General features: G+C 39.7%; 1 protein-coding gene across 3 annotated transcripts in view; it reads right to left on the bottom strand.

Moving 5' to 3' along the window:
• The window catches only part of LOC121279139 (acyl-protein thioesterase 1-like), a 60,298-nt gene that overhangs the window by 30,621 nt on the left and 8,156 nt on the right, over positions 1-21,521 (bottom strand). For all 3 annotated transcript variants that reach the window (XM_041190105.1, XM_041190106.1, XM_041190107.1), the window contains exons 2-5: positions 13,833-13,864; positions 9,468-9,533; positions 5,879-5,926; positions 752-822 (exon numbers count right to left, since the gene is read on the bottom strand). In XM_041190105.1, coding sequence (XP_041046039.1) covers positions 752-822; positions 5,879-5,926; positions 9,468-9,533; positions 13,833-13,864 — 217 coding nt within the window. The remainder of the gene's footprint in view (positions 1-751; positions 823-5,878; positions 5,927-9,467; positions 9,534-13,832; positions 13,865-21,521) is intronic.

Here is a 21,521-nt window from a genome sequence, read left to right as displayed (position 1 = left end):
CTTTCTCATGTGATTATCATCCTAATAACTGACATTACAAGATACATTCCAGAAGAACTTGCATTCTTTTGCTTCTCATTTTTCTATGAAATATGTCAGGAGTACACTGTGAAGTGGAGAAGAAGGTATAAAAGTTGCATACAGAGCAGGGAATAGAAGAATTTTAAAAGAGGGTGGGTGGAAAGAAGATAATCAAAGGAAAGGGTTCTAGACATTGAAGGCAGGGAGGGAGTAATGGTGAAGTGGTTTTGAAACAGAATTGCAGAGGGCAGAGCAAAATGACAACAACAAAAAAAATCAACTTCAAATATTGGGGAAGAGATGCAAGGAAAACGTTAAGCAGGAGTCCAGGCTAAAAAAGGCAAGAAAGAAAAAAGCAGAATTGATTGGATTCAAATCATGACGTTGATTCCCCGAGGAACCTGGGGATGGAAACTTATTTCACCTCACGGTCAAATTTTTTATCAGGTGAAGGCGGCCAACAGAGAGAAGCAGAAATGCTGTGGGAATACCGAAAAACATGCAAGAACAGTGACACATCTCAGAGTATTGGTACCTTTAAAGAGATGGTTACATAAGTGATATAAATATTTCATATTACCCATCAAACATTTTCTTAAGCAGTTAATGAATGAGGCATTCAAAGCACTCTAGCGCGAGAAAGTCTCAACATGGTTATAATTATTTATCAACACCATCAATCCACGACTTAATTGAGCAAAGATAGTTATGAGAAGTTTTTCTCCCCTACCACTTTCTGCTGCATTTCTGATACCTCCCTCATCTTCAACAGAATCCACAGAAAGTCCAATGATATCAAACCTATGGGAAAGAAAAGTTTCATTGACAAATCTGAAAAGAAACGACTTGCTATTGATTTTACTTGGGTTATCTGTTTGGGGAGACCATGTTGCTCATGTCTTCTTGTGAGCACTTCGTCATTTTGATTAGTTACTATTTTGTATTCTCCTTCAGTTTGAAGCCCATTTTCAGCTTTTAGGTCTTTCATCTCTTCTTGCCCTGTCTTCTTACCATTGATGTATGGTTTCTTCTTTGCTTTTAGACTTGGTTCTTACATTTTATTTCTCAGTGCTCCATTTTAAACGTTTCTGTATTTTTTTTATGTCACCCCAGTAAACTCTTTCTCCCTGCAAGACTTTTAGGGGTTAGTTTGCACTTTTTCTTTGTTAGTGCATTTAGCACTGCTTGTTTAGCCTGGTTGGTTTTGAGAAAGTAGCCCTCTTGTCTTATGAAATTTATTTCTTTAAATTTAGCCGGTTTCAAGTTCTCTACCAGAGCACAAATTTTAAATATTTCTGAACCTCAGATCTTGTTGAAAGTCATCATTGTGATTGTTTTCTCTTGGGGTTCTATACTCCAATATCTGGCTCACCAACACCGGTCAGGTGAAGATGAGCGCTGTGTTGTGCACAATGCCCATTTAAGTGGATATTTAGAGAATAATTTTGGTAATGCCTAGAGGTGCGGTTTTGACCACTTAAAGTGAGCATAATTGAAGTAAAAATATTTCTGGAAAGAAATGTCCTATATTACAAATTGGCTACATTTCAAAAATATTTCATCATTCATGCACTTTGGGACATTGAGATCACGAAAGGGGATAAATAAATGTACAACATACCAAATGCACTGCAGCAACTCGCTAAGGTTACTTTGTTGTGACCTCCCATCCCTACAATTTCTGTCATTACTCTGGCCAGAGACAGCCAATGATGAAGGAAGTCGATATTCAGTCCAATGGTTGGGATGTCAATCAAGCAAAGTGCTTTAATTCATTCTGAGATGTCAATACTGCACCCATCCAGGTGAGTGACAATCATATCTTATTTAATTCTTTATTCATGGGACTCAAGTGTTGCTGGCGAAGTCAGCATTTGTCACCCATTCCTAATTGCCCTCCAGGAGCTGGTGCTGAGCCACCTTTTTGAAGCACTTCAGTCCAAGTGGTGTAAGTACACCCACAGTAGTGTTAGGAAGAAAGTTCCAGGTTTTTGACCCAGTGACTGTGAAGAAACAGCGATAATAGTTTCAAGTCAGGATGGTGAGAGGCTTAGAGGAGAACTTGCAGGTGGTGGTGTTCCCCTGCAACTACAACCCTTTTCCTTTTAGGTGGCAGAGGTCGTGGGCTTGGAAGGTGCGGTCAAGGGAGTTTTGGTAAGTTGCTGCAGTACATCTTGTAAATGGTACACACTGCTGCCAGTGTGTCGTGGTGGAGGGGGTGAATGTTTAAGGTGGTGGATAGGGTGCCAATCAAGTGGGCTGCTTTGTCCTGAACAGTGTCAAGCTTCTTGGGTGTTGTTGGAGCTGCATTCATCCAGGCAAGTGCACTCCTGACTCGTGCCTTATAGATGGTGGACAGGCTTCGGGGAGTCAGAAGGCAGATTACTTACCACAGAACTCCCAGCCTCTGACCTGCTCTTGTAGCCACAGTAATTATATAGCTGGTCCAGTTCAGTTTCTGGTCAATGGTCAAACCCCCAGGATGTTAATTGTGGGGGATTCAGCAAAGGCAATGCCATTGAATGTCAAGCAATGACGGGAGTTAAGATTCTCTCTTGGAGATGGTCATAGCCTAGCACTGGAGTGGTGCGCACGTTACTCGCCACCATAAGACCATTAGACATATCAGCCCAAGCCAGAACATTGTCCAGGTATTGCTGCATGTGCACATGGACTGCTTCAGTATCTGAGGAGTCTTCAATGGTACTAAACAGTGCAATCATCAGCAAACATCTCCACTTCTGACTTTATGATGAAAGGAAGGTCATTGAAGAAACAGCTGAAGATGGTTGGGCCTAGGGTTAAGCCATTCACCATCCTGACTTGGAAATATATCGCTGTTCCTTCACTGTCTTTGGTTAAAATCCTGGAACTTTCTCCCCAACAGCACCATGGGTGTACATTTACCACATGGACTGCAACGGTTCAAGAAGGCAGCTCACCACCACATTCTCAAAGGCAATTAGGGATGGATAATAAATGCTGGCCTAGCCAGTGACTTCAACATTAATTAAAAAATGGAAACTACCCTGAGAAATGCCAGCAAATGCCCTGAGGCTGAGATGATTGGTCTCTAATGAGATGATTAGCAACTTTGTGCTAGCTATGACTCCAACCAGTGGAGAACATTTCCCCCACCTGATTCCTACTGACTTCAATTTTGCTAGGGCTCCTGATGCCACACTCAGTCAAATGCTGCCTTCATGTAAGAATAGTCACTCGCAACTTACCTCCGAAATTCAAATCGTTTGTCCATGTTTGGGCCAAGGCTGTAGTGAGGTCTGGAGTCGAAAGTCCCTGCCAGAATCCAAACTAAGCATTGGTGAGCAGGTTTTTGCCGTGCAAGAGCCACTTGATATCACTGTCATTGACATCTTCCATCAATTTGCTGATGATGGAGAATACAGCCAATTTTTCCACAGCAAGCTCCCACAAACAGCAATGTGAGTGATAAAGGCCAGATAATATTTTTTTTAAAGGACATTGGTTGAGGGATAAGGACACGAGGGATAGTTCCCCTGCACTTCTTTGAACTAGTGCCTTGAACTACACATCCAGGCAAGTGCACTCCTGACTCGTGCCTTATAGATGGTGGACAGGCTTCGGGGAGTCAGAAGGCAGATTACTTACCACAGAATTCCCAGCCTCTGACCTGCTCTTGTAGCCACAGTAATTATATAGTAATTATGTAGTAAGCACATGTGCTTACACATTCAGCTGAGAACATAGAGGGGTGTCAGCTTAACAATTTAGCTGAAGGAAAGGTGCCCTCCCAACAGTGCAGCACTCCCTCGTTACTGCACTGTACTGCCAGCCTACATTTTTGTGCTCAAGTCGCTGGAGACTTGAACTCATACCTTCAGACTCAAGAGGAGAGAATGCTACTAACTGAGCCATGGCTGTCACTGATGGGAGTGGGAAGTTGCAAAGAGACAGAATCATTAATATGAGTCGTTTACAATATTATGGCAGATGGAGTTCAATGTGGGCATGTTGATGCCAACCACTTTGAAACTTATTTTCGAAAGGAGCAAAGTGATTTGGAAGTCCAAATACAAAACTCATTAAAAGCTAGCAGGTGCATAAAGCAATCAAAAAGATATATGGAATGCTGGCCTTTATTTTAAGGGGGCTAGAATACAAATGGGAGGAAGTTACATTACAGTTGTATAGAGTCTTGGTCAGAAACCATCTGGGATACTGAGTTCAATTTTGGGTTCACCACCTCAGGGAGGATAAACTGGCCTTGGAGGGGTGCAGCACAGAATGACCAGTGTAATACCAGGACTGAGAGGATGAAATTATGAGTACAGGTTGGATAAACTTCGCTTATATTTCTTTCGGCATAGGAAGCTGAGGACTGATCTGATCATGATGATTAAAATGTTTAAAAATATTTGTTGGGTAGAAACTGTTTTATCTGGTGGGTAGAATCAAGGACATAATGTTAAATTAGAGCCAGCTATTTAGGAATAAAATCAGGAAGCACTTTTTCACACAAAGGGTTGTAGAAATCTGGAATTTTCTCCCACATAATGCTGTGGCTTTTAGGACAACTGGAGCTTTCAAGGCATTTAAATGGATTGTTGTTAGAAGAAGGTATCAATTGATAGCCTCTTCAAATGGGTAAACAGAGTTGAGGTACTGATCAGCTAAGACCTCAGTGAATGGCACAGCAGGTTTGAGGGGCTGAAAGGGCTTACTTGGGCGAACTTATCCACTTTGACAGGAAGAATAGAAAAACTGTACACTATTTATATGGCAAGAGATTGCAGAATTCTGTGGTATGGAGGGATCTGGAAGTCCTGGTACATTAATCCCAAAATGTTAGTTTGTAGGTACAGCAAGTGATTAGGAAGGCAAATGGAATATTGGGTGTTTATTGCGAGGGGAATGCAATATAAAAGTAGGGATATTTTCCGGCAGCTGCACAGGGCCTTGGTGAGTCCACATCTGGAGTATTGTCTACAATTTTAGTCTCCTTATTTGAAAAATGGTATAATTGCATTACAAGCAGTTAAAAGAATGTTCACTCAACTCATCCCTGGGAAGAAGTGCTTATCTTATGAAGAAAGGTTGATGACATTGGGCCTATACCCATTGGAGTTTAGAAGAATGAGAGGTGATTTTATTGAAACATAAGATTCTGAGGGGACTTGACAAAGTGGATACTAGGAGGATGTTTCCTTTTGTGGAGGAGACTAGAACTAGGGGACAAAGTTTAAGAATATGTAGTTTCCCATTTACAACAGTGATAAGGAGGAATTTTTTCTCTCAGAGGGTCGTTAGTCTGTGAAAATCCCCTCTCCAGGAAGAGGCTGGGCATTACATTTATTCAAGGCTGAGTTAGATAGATTTTTGATAAGAAAAGTGAGTCAAGGAAGGGAGACAAGAAGGTGGAGTCAAGATCACAACCAAATCAGCTATGATCTTATTGAACGGCGGAGCAGGCTCGAGGGGCCACTATGTTCCTATGGTTTTCTTTGTTCAAAAGCCACTGTATGACATTTATATGCTGCAAATATTACCTGCCACTTGGAAGCCTAAGCTTGAATGTCATTCAGGTCCTGCTTTAGATTGGCTTGGACTGTTTTATTATTGGAGGGCTCAGGGATTGCAACTAGGTGTAAGGTCAAACAGAACACTAAGCTCCAAAAACATATTTGACAGATAGACAGACAAAGGGATTGAGGATGGGCAGTACTTGCTTGCAACGCTGCAGAAACTAGAAAATCTTATTAAGGAAGTAATGAATGTTATTAATGCACATCTAAAATTTCTTGCTTCCCCATGACATTTCATATCAACCAAATGCAATGACAATTACAACTAACTTTCATTCTAATCAAACACTTACCAAGATGACATATTCATTCTGAAGTTCATTGTGACAGGAGCAATAGGCCTAAAAGCAAACATAGACCACAAGTTAATTTTTTTTAAAAATTGTTCATGGGGCTTATCACTAGCAAGAACAGTATTTACTGTACAACCCTATTGTGCCCTTGAGAAGATTGTGGTGAGCTGCCTTCTGGAGCCACTGCAGTCCTTGTGGTGTAGTTAGGAAGTTCCAGGATTTTTTGACTCAGAACCTCAAAAGGTTTGGATTGGCATTGGGTCAAACAAATCAGAAAGCTGAAAAGATGATTTCAAAGGCAGTGTGGGAGACAAGGGTTTCAATTCATGGGGCACTGGCACCGGTACTGTTCCTTTGAGACATGCACCACTTAAACTTGGGTGGAACAGTGTCCAGGTAGATTATATAACTCAAGCTGTGAATAGGACTTTAAACTAAGAAGATTGGCAATGGGGGAGTGCGGGTGGTGGAGAACGCAGAGGAGGAGGAAGTGTTCACGTGGGGTAAATTTATAATCTAGAAAGAAAAGTCAAGTTCATTGACCACTGTAGTGTTTTGGCTAAAGATAAGCAGAGTCTCACAGGAAGGGATAACAGCTTAAGTGATAGTGCATCTGCAAAGAGGTCAAATCAGGAAAAATGCTTAAACATTAAAGTGAAAGGTGCTTTATCTGAGTGCATGACGATTTGTAACAAGGGAGACAAATTAATTGCATAAAGATAAATGCGTTTGATCTACTAACCATTGAAGAGATGTGGTTGCACAGTGAGCAAGGTTGGGAACTAAATATTCTTGACAATTCAAAGACAGACAAAGTGGAAAACGGGTAATTCAGGTAATAAAGGCAACATTAAGAACAATACTGAGGAAGAATCTTGGCTTGGTAGAGCAGGGAGTAGAATCAGCAGGAGTGGAAATAAGAAATAACAAAGGGAAGAAAAGACTGGTGGGAATAGTTTATGGACTCCCTAACAGTAAGTATACTGTTGGACAGAGTATTAATCAAGAAATAAGAGCAGTTTGTAATAAAAGCAATAATCGTGCAGAACCCTAATCTTCACATAGGCCAGACATAATAAGCTGGCAAAGGTGTGTGGAGGATGAGGTCATGGAATGCATTCAAGATTGTTTCTTGCAACAGTATGTCATGGAATCAAATGGGGAAAAGGTTACTTTAGATCTGGCCTTGTATAATGAAACAGGGTTAGTTAGTAATCTTACAGTAAAGGCTCCAATTGGGAAGAGTTAATTGTATATAAATTGTGTGTTAATTGCATTCAGATGGTGAGTATTAAGTGGAGTATTAAGTGTGCTCACATAGAGTAGGCTGAAAGAGGGCTGGACTGTTTTGGAGGTACACAATATACAATGTTTCTCTCTACATATAAAAGCTTGTAAATAAATAAAGACTTAGCTTCAACTTTCTACCCTTTACTACCTGGCTATCTGAATTTTGATGAGCAATCATAATATGATGAATTTCACATCAAAGCTAATAAAGTCTGAAACTAGAATATTAAATTTAAAGGCTATTTCCATAGGTATGATAGGCAAATTGATGAAAGTAGATTGGGAAATGAAATTAAAAGGTATGACATTGGATAAGCAATGGCAAACATTTGAAAAGAAATTCATAGTTCTCAACAAATATATACTCCATGGTTAACTAGAGGTTAACAATGATATTTGATTAAAAGAGGTGGCTTAAAATAATGCCAAGAACAGGTAGTAAGCCTGAGGTTTGGCAGAGCTTGAGAAACCAGCAAAGGATGATCAAAAAAATTGATTAAGAGAAAATAAAATTAGGGTACACTAGCAAGAAACAGAAAGATTGTAAGAGCTTCTACAAGTTATAGAAAGGAAGAGAGTAGTGAAAGTAAACAGTCTGAGACAGGAGAAGTTATAACAGAAGCAGGTGGCAGATACATTTAACAAATATTTTGTGTCTGTATTCACAGTAGAAGACACAAAAATCTTGAGATATTGGGGAAACAAGGGTCTAATGAGAGCAAAGAATTCAAGGTTTGGAGAAATTATTGGTACTAAAAGCCTAATAATCCCCTACTCCTGATGGACAACAGCATAGGGTCCTAAGAGGTAGCTGCAGAGATGGTGTATGCACAGATTGTGATCTTCTGATATTCCCTAGATTCTGGAACAGTTCAAGTGAATTGAAAAGTAGCAAATTTAACACTGCTGTTCAAGAAAGGAGGAAGAGAGTAAACAGGGAACTGCAGATCAGTCTCAGATCTACCTTGTCAAGCCCCCTTAGAATCTTGTGTTTTTCAATAAGATCACCTCTTATTCTTTCAAACCCCAACGAGCATAGGCCCAACCTGAACATTACCTCATAAGATAAACCCCTCATCCCAGGAATCAGCCTACGAGCCTTCTGTGAAGTGCTTCCAGTGCAAGTATATCCCTCCTCAAGTAAGCTGACCAAAACAAGACACATTACTTTAGGTGTGGTCTCACCAATGCTCTGCACAGGCGTAGAATGACCGCCCTACTTTTATATAAATAATAACAAAAACAGAAAATGCTGGCAGAACTCAGCAAGTCTGGTTAACTGGCCCATAGTTTCTGGCTTTGTCTCCCTTTCTTGAACCACTACATTTGTGGTTTTCTAATCTGCTGGGACCTTTTCAAAATCTAGGAAATTTTGGGAGAATACAACAAATGCATCTATTTTCTCTGCAGCCATTTCTTTTAACAGCCTAGGATGAAAGCCATCTGGTTCAGGGGAACCTGTCAGCCTCAAGTCCCATTAGTATTCCCATTACTTTTTCTCTAATGATAGTGATTGTAAGAAGCTTGACACCATCCAGGACAAAGCAGCCACCTGATTGGCACCTCTTTGACAAACATTCACTCCCCCCACCACCGACGCACATGGCAGCAGTGTGTACCATTTACAAGATGCACTGCAGGAACTCAGAGGCTCCTTCCTAACCCATGATCGCTACCACATAGAAGGACAAGGGCAACAGACACATGGGGACACCACCAGCTGCAAGCTCTCCTCCAATCCACTCATCATCCTGACTTGGAGCTATATCGCCTTTCTTTCAATATCACTGGGTCAAAATGGCAGAACGGGCTTGTGAGGTCAATTGGCCTATTTCTGCTCCTACTTCTTGAACAAAAGGTTGACGTGGGCCTGACAGGAGTTTCCTAATGTCTGGCAGCTCTGGTTTGTAGGTTTTTAAAAATATGTCCGTAAACTTTAAATTTGATGTTTTGTGAATGATTCCCGAAGTGTCTCTCACTCTGCCACAAAATCGATATCTGTCTCCCTTGGTCAATAATTAGAATTTTTACATTTTCTAATTTTTCAACAAAACTCAGTTGAAAATCTCATTACAGCTGGTAGCTTTCTGTCTGCTGTCAAAATTCAGTCGACAGACATGTATTTCGCAAGTTTGACACAGGAACTAAGATTCAATTGTATAGGAAGCATGTGCCATTGACAATACTTTAAATAATATATCTGTTTTATTGAATTGCAGCAAATGTGTAGCTTTATTTTGGAATGGGCACTCAACCAAGTAAAGAAGGATGTTATAAAATTTTCCATTAAAGTACTTACGCATGTGGGCATATGTATTTCACATGTGGTGTCTTGATAGCTGCCAATCCCTCCGCCCAGCCATGTCTACAAAATATAAAGCATGTAAAGACAGTAACTACAAATATTCCACATAAAAATCTGAAACATTCCCGATGAAGATGGATGCCAGCCACTCTCTTTAGCTCACCCTAGGAGCCAATGTATGCAAATAATAACTAAGCAGCAAGTAACTGCAAACTATATGAACATACTACACATTTACTGAATCTGGTACCATGCTGTGTGCACACAGGCAGTTCCAGCATAGCTCGCAGGGCAGTTCAGAAGTAGAAAACCACCTTTCTTTCTTAATTGAGAAGTGCCAAGGCCCAAATGAAGTGTGCTGGAGAAGTCTGATTGAATTGAAAACAAAATCTGGAAGTGAATTTTCTTTTGCAGCATCTGACAAGACAAATTGATCTTCTGATTGTAGATCTTTTTATAAGGATTGGAAATGAGAAAATGAGTGAACAACTTAATAGTGTTGAACAGAATAGAAAGAGAAAAACCACAGTGATCCAGAACTGAGTACTGTATGCTAATTACTATTGCACAAAAGATGCTATAAATGGACTTCTCTAAAAAAAATGAAACATTTGGGTGGCAAATGATGAATAAAGGGCAAAGATTACCTCAATCAAGCAGGATAAAGCATTGAAAGTGATGGTGAAAACAGCACTTTCAGGTTTTAGAAATGTATATGAAAGGAGAGTGCAACATTTCCAAAATTGGTGGGAATGAGGTGGATTTTGAGTTCTTATTCCTTTTGCTAGAAGATTTCCATTGATATTGCTCACAGGTGGTCCCCGATGGTTAATGCACTCTTTATGAAAGAGTGCATTATAAATGAATGCATTAATGAACCAGATGGGTCTTTATGACAATGGACAATGGTTTCATGGTCACCATTAGACTTTTAATTCTAGATTTTTATTGAATTCAAATTCCACAATTTGAATTCGGTTCCCAGAGAATTACCCTGGGTTTCTGGATTACTAGTCCTGCGACAATACCACTATGCCATCGCTTCCCACTGTGGTGTGGTGTATATAATTCTATTCAATTATATCTATCTATATTTCTGAATATGAAGTGGAAATTATCAAGGTATTTCCCTCTTACCCATAGCAGGGAAAATCCTGTCATGTATTCTCTTGAATTGTCGACTTCGTGTGGCAGAGGAAATCCTCTCAGCGACACAGTGTGGCTTGAGACCTTCCAGAGAAACCGCTGACATGGTCTTTGTTGCCAGACAAATCCAAGAAAAATGTTGAAAACCCTAGGAACTCTTCATTGCATTCATCAGTTTAACCAAAGCATTTGGCTCAGGAAATCTGTGGATTGTGCTTCAAAGATTTGGATGTCCAAGAAATTTCATCAAATCCTGCAACTGGTTCACAATGGTATGACTGCAACTGTCCTGAGCGGGAGATCTGAAACAGTCAACTTCAAAATCCAGACCAGTGACAAGCAAAGCTGTGGGATTACCCCTGTACTATTTGCAATCTATAAGACAGTGGCTATTTACCTCATCAAAGATAAACTGCTCTCTGGTGTAAATATTAAATATCTCCTAGATGGAAAACTCTTTAACCTGTCACTTCAATGCCAAAACTAAACTGGCCACCATAGAGGTACATGATTTACAGTTTGCGGATGACTGCAGTGTCATTGCCCACTCTGCACCAGATCTGCAAGCCACTCTCAATCTCTTCAATTCTGCACACAAGAAACCTGGCTTGTTCTTGAATGTTGCCGAACAAAACTCAATCTATATCTGATCAGCCAAATAATCTGCTTGTCATGTATGGTGATGGGAACACTGGAATATATTGAGCATTTCATATATATTGGCAGACATCTCTCTCATTGACGAGGAGATCCAACACCGGATCGGGGGGTCAGCTCAGCATTCTACAAACTACGGCAACGAGCATTTGACAACAAAGACCTCCGCAAGTCAACCAAACTCCCAGTATACACAGCAGTTGTCGTCAAAACACAGCTGTACTACTGAGAGGCCTGGACTTTATGTATACCTGCGACATACAAGAGCACTAGAGAAATTCCATCAGCAATGTCTCTACACACCCGCCTGATTCATTGAGAAAATTGTTGAACAAATGCTTATGCCCTACGGATGCCAGATCCACAAGCATTCAGGCAAAACTCCAGCAAAATCAACTTCAATGGGCGGACACTGTGTCCAGATGGCCAAAAAGCATCTTTCCTGCCAGTCACATTTTCTCAACGCTCAAATGACCAGCGTTCCGGGAAGGACAAAGAAAATGCTTTAAAGACGCTTTGAAGCTCTGCTTGAAGCACAGCAGCATTGACATTAATGACTGGGAGGAGTTTGCTACTATTCATTCAAATAGCAATAACTTGTCCATCAAGCTGCATCACACTTTTGAGCTACGTTTTCACAATGAGGCAGAGGTGCAGTAGAGGAGGCAAGAAAAGGAAGCAAATCCTACACTACTTCATGGAAGCTACTCTCAATTTCTTCAATTCTGCATACAAGAAACCCGGCTTGTTCTTGAACGTTGCTGAAACAAAACTCAATGTATACCTGATCAGCCAAATAATCTGCTTGCCATGTATGGTGATGGAGACACTGGAATATATTGAGCATTTCATATAACTTGGCAGACACCTCTCTCAAAAGGCCCTAAGTGCCCAAAGATCTGCGGTCGAGAATCGGCTTGTTCAGTCACATGAAGACCCATAGTAGGAACTTGCAACTCTGAGTAGGTGTCATCATTGAATCGACAGATAGCTGATGATAACATATATAGTCTTTCATCTAGCACATATTAAATATACACCAAACATCACACTTTGATAGACACAAACCAATCTTTCTTTTAAAAAAATCAACCATCGGGGATCACTTTGTTAGCAATATCAATAGAAATCTTCTTACAAAAGGAATAGGAACTCAAAATTCCACTTCATTCCCACCAATTTTGGAAATGTTGCATTCAAATGCATTTCTAAAGCTTGAAAGTGCTGTTTTCACCATCACTTTTAATGCTTTATCCTGCTTGATTGAGGTGATCTTTTCCCTTTATCCAGCATTTGTCTCCCAAATGTTTCACTTTTTAGAAAAGTCCATTTCCAACATCTTTTGTGCAATAGCAATTAGCACACAATACTCAATTCTGTATCACTATCTGTGGTTTTTCTCTTTTTATTCTGTTCAATCCTATTAAGTTGTTCACTTATTTTCTAATTTCCAATCGTGAGAAAAAGATTTACAACCAGAAGATTAATTTATCTTTTTAGATGCTGCAAAAAAAATTCATCTTCCAGATTTTGTTTCCAATTCATTGATGTGTACACTGGTTATTAAGATTTGAACAGTTTCTAGGTTTGCTTGGTTCTTAGACTGTGCTCGAATGGTTGAGAAATGCATGGGTTCTTGTAAAGCATTGATAATTTAAAAATATATATACTACTGATGGTGCACATTGTTTAAAGACAGCCATAATGAGGAGTTACCATAGTAAATTATGAGAGGGGCAGCTTAATTTATTTTTAAACTGCCTGCAGCTTGCAGAAAAGCAGTTCTATACTGATCAGGCTCATGTGCAGAAAAAAATACATATTCCATGTACAGAGGAGAACAAGCTCATGAGGCCAATGCAGCACGAAAAATTAGCTGTGATAAAGTATTTTCTAATGGACAAAAGAAATTACATTATAAAATAAATGGATCAAAATTGGTATTTTATGAATGGTTTCACTAATTATCCACTATCTATGCCATTGTGCTTTGTCTACATTTTCAGTTCAATACTGCTTGGTAATGGAAGGCACTAACAGAATTGTCAAAGTTTTTTCTATTCAGTAGTGAATTTGTAGATTATTCATGTAATAATAATTTTGCTGGGGTGGTTGATATTTATTGTGCCAGTAATCCCTTCATAGCTCAGCCATATGCATACTCGTCATATGTAAACCTAGAAAATGAGTTTAGGGGTACGATTTGATCATGGAGGCAGGGACACCACAACTGAGCCCAACCATGTCCTTAATCAACACAGGCATGGGCCCTTTCACTTCTGTAGGCCAATATGTGTATGGAAACTTAGATATTTTTACTCCATCCATGGCTGAGGGACACCAAGGGCTACTGAAGTGCTCTATCCTCACCCTGACAGGGGCTAGTCAACCTATCATATTTCAGGAATGGGACCTCCCTGGTTTTCCTACTACACCACAGTACACCTATTGAGCCAGCAAGGAATGCGACATGGTTGAATATAACCAGGTTTCACAGTATTATCTCTGAATAGTGATACATTGCACACAAGAACTTCTTAAAAAGTCTCCTCTTACCCTGTGTCTCCTAAGCCATGTAGAAAGATAACCTGCAAATAAAGGGGAGAAATGACATTAAGAATTCTTTAAAATGGGTATTAATAAATTATGAAATATCAAAGTAAACACCCTCAATAAAAGTTTGCTTAAATTTGGGCAAATTAACTGTACAGAAAATACTCATAGCAACAATATTGAATTATGTGAAATGAGGACATGCCAATCTTTGTCCTCGAAAGTCAAAATTAAAATTCACAAAACTTAACAACCGGTTCTGACTTCCTGACACTTACCATTGTCCATTGACAATTTTTGTAAAGCTATAACTGATAAATTTACATTGTTAGACAACATTCCTAACAATGAATTAGGGGAACCATTCTTTTTTGTTGTGTAGAAGCATCATATTCAGTCACATTTCTTCACTGCTTAATTACTTGTGGCACAGTTGGGGTTTGTACATTGGCTGTGGCACACCCAAGTCTAAAATTATTTCCATAAATTTCATTTTGTTGTACTACAGGGTGTTACTGACATCTTATTCTAACACAATATAAATATTTTCCAATTGTAACTATAGACCTTCAAAGTTGTTAACTTACAAAGCACCGTTTTACATAAAGGATTGCCCTTCAAAATGTTGCCACAGGCAGTTTCAATGTTAAATTTTCACAATTTGCCCAAAATGACAACAGGAAATTGGACAGGAAGTGCATGCACAAGCATACTTCAAGATTCTAGCTGATCTGCTGTGATATTGTCACAATGCAATGTTAAAGGCTGGGAAAAACTGTTAACAGCAGAGAAGGGAAATGTAGAGCAGGATTAGAGAGCTGCAAAAGTTAAAGTACGAAGGGTCATGAGGACTCGAAACGTCAATTCTTTTCTTCTCCGCCGATGCTGCCAGACCTGCTGAGTTTTTCTAGGTAATTCTGTTTTTGTTTTGGATTTCCAGCATCTGCAGTTTTTTTGTTTTTATTAAAGTAAGAAGGTTGTGCGAGGTTAGGATGAAAAGCAATGGCAGTCTTGATTGTTATATGCTGACAAGTTACTATTTAAAAAGAGACTATAACATCTGTGGAAGGTTTTCTTTTTTAAAAAAAAAATCACAGGCCACAGGGCTGAGGCTGCTGTGATATTGACTACATTGGGAGTCACGGCTGTGGACAAAAGCTATATTGCAATAAAGATAATGGTTCAAAATTTGCTGGGGCAGGGGTGGTGGGGGGGTGTGTGGTTATCTCAGTTCGACTTTTTCTGCACTTTTCAGTTCATTTTTTGCCCTGTAAATAGCTGGCAGTGCAAGCTGATCATGGCATGAGGAGGACAAGAGGGACCTTGTTAAATGATGTGACAAAATTATAGCAGAAGAGGCCATTTGGCTCATCATGCCTGTGCTGGCCTTCAGAAAGAGATTTTCAATTAGACCCACATCCCTGCAAATTCTTCCTCTTCAAGTACTTATTCATTACCTTTAAGTCACTGTTAAATCTGCCTCCACACTCTTTGGCAAGGCATTCCAGATCATAACTCTCAACATCTGGTTTTTCTGCCAATTACTTTAAATCTATGGTCTCTGGTTACTGACCCTTCTGAAATTGGACAGTCTCTCCTCATTTGCTCTTTCAAAATCGTTCATGGTTTTGAAACTTCTATCAAATTTTCTCATAACCTTCTCTGCTCTAGGGGGGACAAGCCCAGTTTCTCTCGTCACTCCATATAACTAAAATCCCATGTCCCTGTTACCATGTTTGTAAATATTCTCTGACCCGCACCCTCTCCTAGATTTTGGCACCCTTCCCAAGTGTGGTGCCCAGAATTAGGCACGCTACTCCAAATGGGACCTAACTAGTGCTTTATTAAAGATTTAGCATAACTTTATAGTTTTTTAAAAAAATTCTATGCCTCTATTTACAAAGCCAAGGATCCCATATGTTTTTTTTTAAAACAGCATTCTCAGCTTGTCTTTCCACCTTCAACATTTGTGTATTTACACCCTTAGACCTATTACCTGAACTTGTATGCTAGCTTTTTGATATTCATGCACGAGGACTTCCAAATCCCTCTGTGCTGCAGCTTTCTTCAGTCTTTCTCCATTTAAGTAATATTCAGCTCCTCTAATCTTCCTGCCAAAGTGCATAACCTCACATTTTCCTACATTATATTCCATCTGCCACGTTTTTGCCCACTCACTTAACGTGTCTTTGTCTCTCTGTAGACTTTGTGTCCTCACCACTTGCCTTCCCACCTATTTTTGTGTCATCCCCAAACTTGACGATAGTACATTTCCCTCATTCAAGTCATTAATATATATATTGTAAAGAATTGTGACCCCAACACTGATCCCTGTGCCACTCCACTAGTTACAAGTTGCCATCCTGAAAATGCCCCCCTTATCCCAATTCTCTGTCTTCTATACTTAGCCAATACTCTATCCATGCTAATATATTACCCCCAACACCTTGGGCTCTTATCTTATTAATTAGCCTTATATGCGGTACCTCATCAAACGCCTTTTGGAAATTCAAATATATTACATCTACTTGTTCCCCTTTATCTATCCTGCTTGTTACCTCCTCAAAGAATTCTCATAAATTTGTCAAGCATAATTTCCCCTTCATGAAGTCATGGTGATTCTGCATGGTTATATTATGCATTTGTAAATCCTCTGCTATTACATCCTTTATAATAGACTCGACCGTTTTCCCAATGATGCATGTTAAGCTAACTGGCCTATAGTTACCTGTTTTTTGTCCCTCCTTTTTAGAATAAGGGTGTTACGTTGGCGGTTTTCCAATCCTCTGGGGCTTTTACAGAATCTAAGGATTCCTGGAAGATTACTACCAGTGCATCCACTATCTCTGCAGCTATTTCCTTTAATATCCTCAGATGCAACCCATCAGGTCCAGGTGACTTATCGGTCTTTAGCCCAATTAGTTTCCCTGGTACTTTTTCTCTAGTTGATAGTTATTGTATTTATTTCCTCCTCCCCTTTTGTCCCTTGATTATTTAGTATTTTTGGTATGCTATTAGTGTCTTCTACCATGAAGACTGATGCAAAGTATTTATTCAACTCCTCTGCCATTTCCTGCTTCCCTATTATTATTTTCCCAGCCTCATTCTCTAAGGGGCCTCTGTTCACTTTGGTCTCTCTCTTCCTTTTTATATACTTAAAGAAACTCCTATTGTCTGTTTTTATATTACTTTCTAGCTTACCCTCAGTTTATTTTCTCCCTCTATGTTTTTTTGGTCATTTTCTGTTGTTTTTTAAAACTTTCCCAATCCTCTGGCTTACCACTAATCTTTGCCACATCATATGTTTTTTCTTTCACTTTGATACTATCCGTAACTTCTTTGGTTAACCATGGTTAACCACATCCCCTTCCTACCATCCTCCTTCTTCACTAGGAACTTATCTTAGTCTAGAACTTATCTTAGTCTAAAACTGACTCCTTGGGAACCCCACTGTACACTTCCCTCCCATTGGAAAATAACTGTTCCCTTCGACTCTTAGTTTTCTTTCTTTTAGCCAACTTTGAATCCACCAGACACCGCTTCTTTAACCCCATGGGTTTCAATGTTGTTAATAAGTTTATTCTGCAGTACTTTGCTCAAACACCTTTTGAAAGTCCATATAATTATCAACTTCAATTGAAAATTGCCTAGGTACATCCTGTCCACAAAAAGCAGACTAAATCCAATCCAGTCACTAACATTAATGATTAATCACTCTCAAAACATCAGCAGTGATGGAAATCACTTAATCATTGATGTTCAGTTTGAATTGTAACAGGGCCACTCAGCTCTAGACCTCACTTGTCATGTTTAGACAGGGATGTAAAGAGCTCAATTCCAGAGGTGAGGTGAGAGTGAATGCCTTTGACATCAAAGCAGCATTTGACTAAATGTGGCATCAAGGGGCCATAGTAAAACTGAAGTCAATGAGAATTGAAGGAAAACCCTCCATTGGCTGGAGTCATAGTTAGCAAAATGGATGATGGCTTTGTTTTTTTGAAGCCAATTACTTTGGCCCCAGTACATCTTTACAGGAGTTCCTTAGGGTAGTGTCCTGGGCCCAAGAAACCTCAGGTGTTTCTTCAATTTCCTTTCCTCCATTATAAGGTCAGAAATGGATATTCACTGATGATAGCAGTGTTCAAGTCTATTTGCAACTCCTTATCTAATGAATGCCCACATGAAGCAAGACCTGGGCAAAATTCAGGCTTCAGCTGACAAGAGGCAAGTAACATTCATGCCACATAAGTGCCAAGCAATAATCATCTCCAACAAGAGATGGTAGCTAATTCCCCATGACATTTAATGGCATTTGCCATTGCCAAATCCCCACCATCAACATCCTGGGGGGCGGTGGTGATGGGAGGAACCACTGATCAGAAACTTAACTGAACCAGCCATATAAGTAATATGGCTACAAGAGGTCAGGGGCTGGGTATTATTCTTTGGGGAATGATTTATTACTCATCTCCTGTCTCCCCAAAGGCCTTCCCCCATCGTCAAGGCTCAAGTCAGGAGTTTAACAGAACACTCTCCACGTGCCTCGATGAACGCAGCTGCAACAACACTTAAGGGAAACTTGACATCACACCATCCAAGATAAAGCAGCCTGCTTGGCTGGCACCAAATTCACCATTTGAACCATTCACTTCATTGACGACCTGCATGGTTTCAATACCTCATCAATCCTCACTGTTACTTCATCATAGGATTCAAACAAGTTTTTTCAAACATGATTTATCTTTAACATATCTGTACTGGCTTTCATTAATTAGTCCACATTTACCAGGTGCCAATTACTTTTGTCCTGTGTTATTGTCTCTCACCACTGGCAGCATGTGATGACTTGGTGTTGCCAGGTTTATACCTCACCCATTTTTGAGCTGGTTGTAACATTTGCTATCCTCCAGTCCTCTGGCACTATTGCACATCTAAACAGGATTAGAAGCTTGTAGACAATGCCGCTACAAATTCCACCCTTACTTCCATCAGTAACCTTGGTTGCACCTTATCTAGACCCAGTGACTTTTTTCCAGAGGAGTCAGTGTGTCTCCTTAATCAATGAGATTGCAGGATTGAGAAATAAACAAAGGAGAGATTGAATAACAGTGTTAATTTAAATGAATGAATTTACAGCAGGTACATAAAAGGGGAAAGAAAGATTGGATTGATGGAAAGAGACATGCAAAGGAAAAGTGAGGAAAAAAAAGTTGAATTTTTAAAAAGCTCCAACTATTTATAACATGCAGGACTGGGATTGAACAGCTAAATTGTTCACTTTCTGGGCTAAAGGAGTTGATTTGCAGTCATCAACAATTATCACATCATTAAAAAGAAAAAAAAAATGCATTTAAATAGGGCTTTCGATGACAAACGGGTGTCTCAAAGCGCCTTACAGCCAATGAAGTTACTTTTTTTTTTTTAAGTGTAGTCACTGTGTTAATGTAGGAAACACAGCAGCTAATTTATGCTCAGCAAACTCCCAGAAACAGCAATGTGACAATGACCAGATAATCTGTTTTTGTGATGTTGATTTAGGGATAAATATTGGCTAGGACAAGAAGGATAACTTCCCTTGAAAACATAAAAATGCTGGAAAAACTCAGCAGGTCTGACAACATCTGTGGAGAGAAAGACAGCGCTAACATTTCAGATCTGAAGAAGTCATACGGACTCGAAACATTATCTCTCCACATCTCCACAGATGTTGTCAGACCTGCTGAGTTTTTCCAGCATTTTTTGTTTTTGTTTCAAATTTCCAGCATCTGCAGTATTTTGCCTTTATTTAAGGTTAACTTCCCTGCTCTTCTTTGAAATAGTGCCAGGGGCTCATTCACATCCACCTAAACAGGCAGACTGAGCCCCGGTTTAACGTACAATGCTCCCTCAGTACTGCACTGGAGTGTCAGCCTTGATTTTTGTGTTCAAGCTGGAGTGGGACTTGAACCCAGAGCCTTGTGATTCAGAACTGCGTGCTACTAACTGAGCCACAGCTGACACTGGAATTAAAAGGATAATTAAAATTGTTACTAGTTGTTAAAGTTAGTTTTGTGGCAGGTTTAACGGGCAATTAATGTGCAAATGCAGTAATTTCATGAAATTATTGGGGAGGTAAAGGGTAAAATGTAACTCATGGGGCTTCTCACCAGAAGTTGCTGGCTGACTTGAATATTAATAATGGCATGTGTCATTCACGGGCATTATTTTTTCAGCAAATACTAGTCCAATGTCATCCCCTTTCTCCTTCCAACCCCCTACCCAGCCCTATAGCAACAGGTGACTATTTATTGAAAGGACAGCTGATTAAATTTTAATTCATTCAGGAGGAACACTCCTGAAACAAATACTATTGTTTAACAGCCTCAGGGATAACTATCTTCCTCCTTTCTTACTTAAAACAAATTCTTAAGAGTGTGGGTGCTGCTGGAAAGGTTGCATTTGTTGTCTATCCCCAATTACTCTGAGAAGGTAGTGGTGTTCAGTAGGTTAATTCGAATACTGAACTAGTGATGAAGGAAACGCACTACAGGATAGTGTGCAACTTGGAGCAGAATTCGGGGATGATTTTATTTCCACAACATTGCTCCTCTTGCCCTTCTCAATGGCAAGTGCTCAAAGGAGGGAAGTGTTTTGGAAGTAAATGTTGGCAAGCAACTGCAGTACATTCTATGGAATGAACACAGACAGTGAGTGTTCCCATGTACAATTGTGATATCTGTCCATAAGGAGAATCCTGATGAAAAACTGCAATGACTTTTAAGATAGTTCCCTGATTTGTCAAAATACATATATAATACGTTGGCGGTATTAAGAACAGCAAGGAACAGGCTGAATTTTGCTCATAATCAACGACTGTTGCTTTATATAAAATCCCTCCAAGAATAGTCAGTAGACTCAAAGAACCCTTTTCTTTTGAAAGAGCGTTAAGGCAAGCTTGTTCCTAGTTGATGTTTAAAAAAAAAAGCAATAGGCAGTCAAAGCTACTTTGTATGGTCACCCACTGTCTTGAAGGTTCTCTAGTTATCATCCAGAAGCTTCTCAGGTGAGTAAATAGACCCCAAAGTCAAGACTAGTAATGAAAAATTTTGCACTATACTGTTCATAAACTTGGTACATTTGGCGCTTTACAGCCAATGAAGTACTTTGAAGCGCAACCACTGTTGTAATGTAGGGAATACAGCAGCTAAATTCGGCACAAGGTCCCACAAACAGCAAAGAGATAGTGACCATGTACTCTTGTTTTGGTGCTGCAGCTTGAAGGCACCAGGGAGAACTTCTCTGTTCTTCTGCAAAATAGAGACATGAAATCTTTTACAGCAATTTGAGAGGGTATATGGGGACTCAGTTTAGCATCCCAACTGACAAAAGGAAACACCCAATAGTGTACAGCTCCTCAAGTACTATATTGAATGTCAGCCTAGATTTTGTGCTGAAGCTTCTGGTGTAGGACCAGCTTGTAATGCTAAAAACCACCTTCACCTACAAAAGACTATCCAAGCACACTCAGATTTCCACTGCAAGTTGTTTCTGTTCAGTGAGTGATGAGCCACACCATTGGTCCCATTGATATTTGGGTTCATATTTTTTTTTAATTATTTGGTATTCATGTTTCCTCAGGAGATGGCCATTGATGCACATATTTTCTGTGCAAGGCCAAAAATCTCTCAGGAAAGGAAAAACTTGATCTTTGGC

This window comes from Carcharodon carcharias, chromosome 6, assembly GCF_017639515.1.
Source record: "Carcharodon carcharias isolate sCarCar2 chromosome 6, sCarCar2.pri, whole genome shotgun sequence".
NCBI lineage: Eukaryota > Metazoa > Chordata > Chondrichthyes > Lamniformes > Lamnidae > Carcharodon > Carcharodon carcharias.
This window is presented reverse-complemented; position numbering and strand designations above follow the sequence as displayed.